Source organism: Bidens hawaiensis, unplaced genomic scaffold (genome assembly GCF_021521415.1).
Source record: "Bidens hawaiensis isolate Kalapana, Puna unplaced genomic scaffold, B.hawaiensis_p1.1 tig00016868_1, whole genome shotgun sequence".
NCBI classification, from domain to species: domain Eukaryota; kingdom Viridiplantae; phylum Streptophyta; class Magnoliopsida; order Asterales; family Asteraceae; genus Bidens; species Bidens hawaiensis.
In genome coordinates, this window is record NW_027492558.1 from 526,623 (window position 1) to 534,769 (window position 8,147).

The 8,147-nt window shown below is 35.2% G+C and overlaps 2 protein-coding genes across 2 annotated transcripts; both read left to right on the top strand.

The window, feature by feature from the left end:
• The first annotated feature begins 722 nt into the window (after window positions 1–722).
• On the top strand, window positions 723–1,372 carry LOC143552401 (uncharacterized). The gene is made up of 2 exons (XM_077042637.1): window positions 723–983; window positions 1,054–1,372. The coding sequence occupies exons 1-2, from the start codon at window positions 834–836 to the stop codon at window positions 1,348–1,350; spliced, it is 447 nt and encodes a 148-aa protein (XP_076898752.1). The 5' UTR covers window positions 723–833; the 3' UTR covers window positions 1,351–1,372.
• Window positions 1,373–5,460: 4,088 nt separating this feature from the next.
• On the top strand, window positions 5,461–6,448 carry LOC143552402 (WEB family protein At2g17940-like). Its single transcript, XM_077042638.1, has 2 exons — window positions 5,461–5,606; window positions 5,857–6,448. The coding sequence occupies exons 1-2, from the start codon at window positions 5,463–5,465 to the stop codon at window positions 6,388–6,390; spliced, it is 678 nt and encodes a 225-aa protein (XP_076898753.1). The 5' UTR covers window positions 5,461–5,462; the 3' UTR covers window positions 6,391–6,448.
• The last annotated feature ends 1,699 nt before the right edge of the window (window positions 6,449–8,147 follow it).

Consider the following 8,147-nt stretch of genomic DNA (forward strand, 5'->3'; position numbering starts at 1 on the left):
CGTTTACAAACCGATCCGAGCAAAGCGGCTAGTTTGCAATCGAGTAAAAAACGAGCGAGCATTTTCCAAGCGAACGGCGAGCGAGTTCGAGCGACAAACGGTTTGGACGGCCCAGTCTTAAAGTAACCATGAATTAAGCTTGCTCAGCATTAAGTTTGGGCTAGAAACTTACAAGCCCATAGTCTAAGCCCAACCTAAAACAACACCACAATCACATAACGGATACGCAACGGCTAGTTTCGAGATAACCCGACCCGAATAGAGACGCTCCATTGTTCCCAACGGCTAGTTACAGTAGAACCCTAAATTCAAAATCGCCATAAAATCCCCCAATCATCCGTATCTTCCCTCACACCAATCAATTTCAAAGAAACAATAAAATGGAAACCCCACTGTCATCAAGAAGAATCACAAAATCACAAGCCTCAAGTAAGTTCTTTTATCAATTTCCCATATGGGTCTTCAATCTTTACAATAAAAATTGTATTTTTAGGGGTGGAAGATGAAGAATCCAATATTTTATCAATTTCCCATCTGGGTTTTCAATCTTTACAATAAAAAATGCATTTTTAGGGGTGGAAGATGAAGAATCCAATAACCGGAGTGTTGCGAAACCAAAGCATCAAGAAAGAGAGAAATCGGCATTATCCGATATAACAAACGGCTCCCCGATCATCGGGCTTGCAACCGGGAGTTTAAAGACGCCTTCATCGAGATGTAACAGGACTCCTGGATCTGGGGAGACTTTGTTGAGGGGTCAAGTGAAAACCCTTTTGAAGAAAGTGGAAGAAGACGGTGTGGTTTCGAAGATTTGTTTTGAACCCGATCGGTTGATGTATAGAAGGTTTTTGAACTCTCCAATGGCTGTTCTTGCACCTACTCCTGCTAATACTCCTCAAGTTTATAACTTATCTTGTATTAGTAATAATGGTTTGGGATCATTTATTGTCTCTCCTGTTGCTGAAAATTTCAATTTTACTAAGGTTTGATTTATTTATTTATTATTTTAAAATCTTTATGGCTTTCTTTAATTAGGTTTTTTTTAATGTTTAGATGCTTAATGAGGTTATTGCTGAATCAAATGAAGAAGAGGATGTGGTAACAAGGTCATTATTCATGGACTTCTCCGAGAAATCGCAAGATTCGGGTTCATCTGGATGGTCGGTTCAGGTGAATGCAAGCACAAGTGAGGAGTGTAAAGATGTGGTGGTGGATGAGTTGTGTGAAGAAATGAGCAAGATTAATGTTAACAAAGCTGATAAGTTCACCGGGAAACATACAAGGTTTGTGTATGAAAGTGATGGGGAAGCCGAAGGAGAGTTGTCGTCGTCATCAAAGGGAAGCATTTGAATTTGTTTTAAGATGATGGTTGGTTTGGTTGTCTATCTTGTGACACCTATAACTGTTTAGTTCCTGAGTTGAATTATTATTGTGTGTCTGCTGGTTCTAAATTTGATGAAAAGAAATCTTGATTTGAACATTTGATCAAAGTTATGTGAATTTCTGATTCTTTGAAAGCCTAATTTAGTTTGTAAAACATATTTGGATAGACTTTTTGCCAATAAATCTCAACACAAAATCCGAATTCAGACGTTGAAACAAAGTGCATATGCAGTTGTTGTCTTCTTGATATTCTGCAAGGTTTGAATCCGATCTGTTGTTAAGGTGGAGTATTGATCAACAACACTAACCTTTGCACATTGCAAGCATTGATTTTTTTATCACTTGTGTATATGGGCTGCTCGCCACAACTTGGATCACGCATTCAGATCCCAAAACCAAAACTGGATCCCTGCAAAAATAGAGGTGCATAAAGCTAAGATGGTTCCAAACCGGTTCTGGGTATGGTCAGCGCAAGTCAATACCGGTTCCAGGTGGAATCAGGTCGGATATGGACCATAGTTTTTGGTCATTTTCCCTACTTAATTACTTTTATAGACCTTCTTAGCCATTTAATCTTGTTACACCCTTTATCACAGCACACCACTTCCTTTCGTCACTTTAGAAATCATACCGAAAACCTATTTCCTCTGCTACCCACATGGCGAAGATTCTCCTGAATAAACCCAAGGTCAACCGTCAATGCTCAGTTTCTATCTGATTGAGAATTTCTACCGGATCTCTTTTCCCTACTCCATACACATCCCCAACAAAACGGGGTCGCAGAACATAAGAACCACGGCCCGTTCCCTCTTTTATCATGCCTATATACCAAATAAATATTATGGTTGCAAACTTTAGTGCATTAAATATTAACTATTAATATACCAAATGAATTTGGGTTGTAACGGGTAATGGTCGAAATGAGTTCAAGTTGAAAAGGTTTTCTTAAAAGATTGTCAAATTGGTCACGATCAAAAAGGTTATCATAAGAATGAGTTAGGGTGTTGTTTTAAATATTTGTATTTTCTAACTTAAATGACCAATTCGTTATTCATGTGTTCTTAGTTTTGTATGTGAACTTAAACGGGCGGGATGAGTTCACCTTTTACTTTTATAAGTCAAACTGTCAAATTGGCCAAAACTTGGTCTTAACTGTCACTGTCACAACTCTGTTACAGGTCTTAATTGCCACCAATCTGTTACGGGTCTTACTTGTCACAAATCTGTTATACACAAATCACTGTTTCGAAACAAGTTTTACATTAGTTGGCTCGTATCCTTCTTCCGATCAAAACCTAAAACATTGGTTTGAAACTCGAGAAAAACTTAACGGCGTTAAGTGTTTTTTAATAGAGGTCCATTGAGACAAAAATAGTTGAAATATTGGACAATTGGTGATCTTTTTTAAAGATGAGATTATTATCGGTCAATTCACAAAAGATGAGATTGTTTATTTCCAATTTGATTAAACTAAAATAGTGGAGTGTATCAAAATACCCTTTTAGCATATAAAAAAAACTAGTGGTATGGAATTTGAGACATTTGACCCTTTAAATTGAGATTTAAAGATGATGCATTTAAATATCGGCAAATATATATATATATCAATCAATCAATCATACCCAGTAAAATCCCACCGACAGCAGAGCTATAGGTAGGGTCTGGGGAGGGTGGGATGTAGGCACACCGTACCTCTATCCAAAGGAATAAAGAGGTGGCTTCCAGAGAGACCCTCGGCTCTAAGAACATGTGTATGAAGCAAAAAAAGGAAATCAAAGTTTAACAGTTATATAAAAAACTACTACTAATTATAATAATATTAATAAAAAGGTCACAGTTTAACCGCAATATAAAAGCTAATAATAATAATAATAAAATATGTAAGGGAAATACCATTATGGTATGTGACCTAAATAAGTTAAGTCTAAGCCCTAAGGTATTCAATTCTCTCTAAAAATCCTTAACTTTAATTCTACTTCTCCACGAATTCCTATCCTCAACCATGTCCTCGGAGAGGTTTAGGTCTATCAAATCATGCCTAATCCTCTCATCCCAAGTCAATTTCGGTCGTCCTCTACCCCTCCTCCCCTCTATAGTAATGTTTTCTACGGATCTAACAGGATTCGTCGTCTGTCTTCTCTTTACATGTCCAAACCATCTCAATCTCCACTCTCTTATCTTATCTGCTATGTTCGCCACCCCTAATCTCTCGCGAAGCACAACGTTTCTTATTCTGTCTAGCCTTGTGTGCCCACACATCCAACGTAGCATTCTCATTTCTGTTACCTCCATCTTCCGCACTTGTGCCTTCTTGATGGCCCAACAATCTGTTCCATATAGCATTGCAGGTCTAACTGCCACCCTATAGAATTTTCCCTTCAGATTAGTCGGGAAACTCTTGTCGCATAATATACCTGTGGCTGCTTTCCATCTACACCATCCTACCTGAACTCGGTGGGTCACATCACTGTCTAATTCCCCATCGCTCTGTACAAATGATCCTAAATACTTGAACTTCGTTACCTGCGGGACCACCTGCCCTTCAATTGTGATGTGTGCGTCTTCACTGTCGTTTATCTCACCAAATATCGGCAAATATAACGTTAGGATTTTAAATGAAAAATTTGTTGTTAAAACACACAATAGAAACAAAAAAAAGTCATTTGACCCAAATCTTATGTTCATACAGGCACCAAAAATAAGTTTGTTAAGAAAGAAAATAAAAGGGGAACTAGAAAAAGGGCATCACTCTATATTTGTATTCACGCTAGGTTCATTTTCGTTAAGTTTCTTGAAAACAAAAACATAACTATATTTTTATATTATATACTATACATGAAATATTTATTCATTATCTAGTAGTACTTGCAATCTCACTGCATCCCTTTCATTAACTTTTCTTTTCGTATTGACGATCATAAATTATGTAGCAGACTGGGATGACATGAAAAAAGAAAAGAAAATAACTATTTGGTGGTATGATAATATGATATCTCTTCTTACAAACGTAAGGTAGTGGGTTTAAATTCTTATACAAATGTAAGGTTAAAGTCGTTTAAGCAAGGCAACTTACTGACATTTAATCAAAATATAGTATAGCTTCTATTATTATATGAATTTAGTTATATAACTAATTGATAACTATTTTTTTATTAATCTTTAGTTAAACTTATAAAAACACAATACCATCATATCCGATAGCCTTAATGTGCAAATTTGTTAGGTTCAAAAATACAAAATTCACCTAAACTTAGCTAACTAAAGCATTGATGGGTTAATTTAATTATGGACAAGAGTAAAGTGGGATAGGAGAAGGGTCAAAATCACAAGAGAAGACAATAAAAAGAAATGAGTGGGCCATGTCCAAGTTTTGTTACATTTGATCTCTCTTTACTTACGACTACAATTTAGTATTTGTACGTTCGATCCGAACGCATATTTAATATATTATTTATCTGCCTATTACAATGTTCATTATTGATTGTTGATCATGCCCATCTTCAACGTTGGTACTAAAATGTAATAGTGATAACGAAGTTTACATTAGTTGAATCGTTAGTTGACCTAATACATGCATATCCGATATCAGATACATATGTTAGTTTGTTAATAAAGCATTCGTTAGCATCCGCAACTCATTTCTTGATGTTTTAATTTATATATGGTTCACTCAAGAAAGAATAAAAAATAGTTAATTAGTATATTATTTTATGTCCCAAAAAAAAAGTTTAGGGGTTTAGTTAAATTGGTATATATATCTCGTAATCTCGAGTAATCAAGCCATGTATCACTTAATTAATTCCTTGAAATATCCTCCACTACTATATAGGTATTTAATTGTTTTGGAGTATTTGATGGTATGGCTACGTAGGGTGGTGGTAGAAATTAGAAGATTAAAAAGGGAAGAAGACGGTTCAACCACCAAACTAAAAACATCACCCTCCATTAACAGAATCATATAGTGAAGTGGACGCAAAGATACAACCTCTTTCTATTCAACTCTCTCTCTCTCTCTCTATTATATCTTCCATAACTCCATTTCACCTTTCAGTGTGTGCATGCACGTGATTTAAAGATCAATGGAGATAGAGGAAGGATTGGTAGTGAGAGGAAGGGTGGAAATCGATATGCGAAGGCCTTTCAAGTCGGTTAAAGAGGCTGTCATGTTGTTCGGAGAGAAAGTGTTGGCGAACGAAGTCTATGCCGGCCAGAAGCTCAAACAGGTTTACTTCTATATTCATTCAAACTCATGAATACAAACCTAGGTAACTTTGTGTTTGTTGACAATATTATGAGTTACATGCATGTTTTGTGCGTATGCTTGAGTTCTACGTGCATTTGCATGGCCATAACTCATGGTACCTTATGGGTTACATCTCTAGTTTGTTGTATAACAATTGACTCAAATTTGGTACCTAAATTGTGGTTATATGCATCTTATGGTCATTTCTTACATATACATTATCTTGCTAGACAACGGTCATTGAAGGAGAAAACAACTATGAATACCGAACAAAAGTCGGAGCAATAGCCGCAGAGCTTGAAGAGACAAAACAAACCCTAGAGAAAGCAAAAGAGGAAGAAACATGCATGGCTTACTACCTCGCCTCGCTCAAACAAGAACTTGAAGAAACCAAGTCCGAGCTAAAACAACTCAAGTTAAAACGAGAACCGTATCATCAAAAGCAGTTGTTTCTGGCTGATAAGGAGATAGAAGAGATCAAATGCATTGAAAATCCTATGATTGTTGAAGTAAACCATCCGGAGAAGGAAGAAAGTGATGACGATGATGATGATTACCCGGTGTTTGAAAAGAAGAGATCGGTAAAGTTTGCTAGCCCTCCTTCTTTAACCAAAGTGATGGTTGAAGCCAAATTAATGCAAGAAACAAGCCCTTCTTCACTCAAGAAGAAAGCCTTGAGAAAAACCATTATTCCTTCACTTGGGAGAATTTTTTCAAGAAAGAAGGGTGGTCAATCTTCAAGAACACCCAAAACTATAAAATGAAAGAAGTTTGTTCTTATAATTGATTCAAACATGGTTTGTTATGATTCCGATCTTCGTATGGCCGATTTTATATAGACGGTACCAATAACTGAAGATGATTACATGTAACATAACCAATAGCTAACATTGGTGAAGTTTAGTAATTTTTATTTTTTTTTGGTTAAATATTACGTTGTTTTAGAATCTTTGGTTTTAGGGATTCAAATCTTTAACTCCTTTGGAATAAAGTGTTTCAGTGATTACATATGTCATCCGAAACTATGTTTTGTATGCAAGTTTGTATGTTTCGTGTTAGGGGCGGACCTCCATATTACATATGTTGTTACGGGTTCACCAGAATCCCCTAGCAAACCTAAAGCAAACCCCTAAATATATCATGAGATAAACCTCTATAGAAAATGCCAAAATACGGTAACACCCCGGCTTTAAGCGAAATACGCCCGGGTGTAACGTACAGATCATTCAAAGCTCGTAACGCTATTAAAGCGACATTAATTATAATTAATTCATTTCATATCATCAAAAGTACACACATTGTTCATAAATAAAAGAAAACAAACACTTCATCGAAAAGTAAACAAGTTCTTTATTTCAATATCTTAAGGCATATTAGTGATCTTCTTCCTTAGCACACCATCGGTTCAACCTGTAACATGTTGAAAATAATATATTTTGTCAACAATTAAGTTGGTGAGTTTTCATAAGTTTTTGCGTATACATATATATAGGAAACTCGCGATTCAACAATCGTAATGCAATAAGTATTCAAGCGTAAAGTAAATGAAATCAAATAATGTCGTCCTCCCGTTCATTTAGCCGAAGCCGTTGAAGTCGGGGAAATGAGAACCACCTTACGTAAACAACCGAAGTTGTAACATTAGATGACGCGGGTACGTCCCGTCGGACCCTCCCACTATGTGTATGCGTTTGCGTAACTTCCACCATAAAAACAATAAACACATTGCAAGCAAGTTCCCGTATAATCATAAACAATATGCACGAATAACATTAACATGTACGATATAAGTGAATCGGTTTGTAAACAATCACATAACTAACGAAAGAAACTTGTAACGTGTTACCCCCAAAATATTATAAAACGTTAAAATGGGGTTATGAAGAACTTACTTGGAATGAGGAATACGATAATGAGAAGACGGTAAGGATTAGAGTAAGCTAGTTGGTCCCGCGATAATTCCCGACAATTTGTCCTAATTATTAAAGCGCAACTAAAGTAAATACTTGAACGAAATAAACGAACAAGACACAAAGAGATGGGTTTGCAACGAATTTGGGGTCGATAATACATTAGTTATATGCCATAAAATTATTGGTAAAGGTGTAATTCAATTTTTATTAATTTTAATTATTAGAAAAATAATTGAAAAGTTATATTTATTTATTAAGAAAAACATTATAAATATGAATACCGACTTTTCTATGAAACGATTTAGGTGATAGTTTTAACGAGATTTCATTTAGAAAGATAAGTAGCACCTTTATTACTATTATTATTATTGTTGTTGTTATTATTATTATCATTGTTATTTTTAATGTAATATATATATATATATATAAATAATTGTGTGTATTTATATATTTATATATATGTATATGAAATTTTATTTTAGAAACTTATCGGAGTTCGGTTCAGTTAAACGAGTGTAACAAAAATTATGGTTTCAATGTATATATAGTTCTTATATTAATTAAAACAAATAAATAATAAAAATATATAAAAACCAGACCAGGGGAGG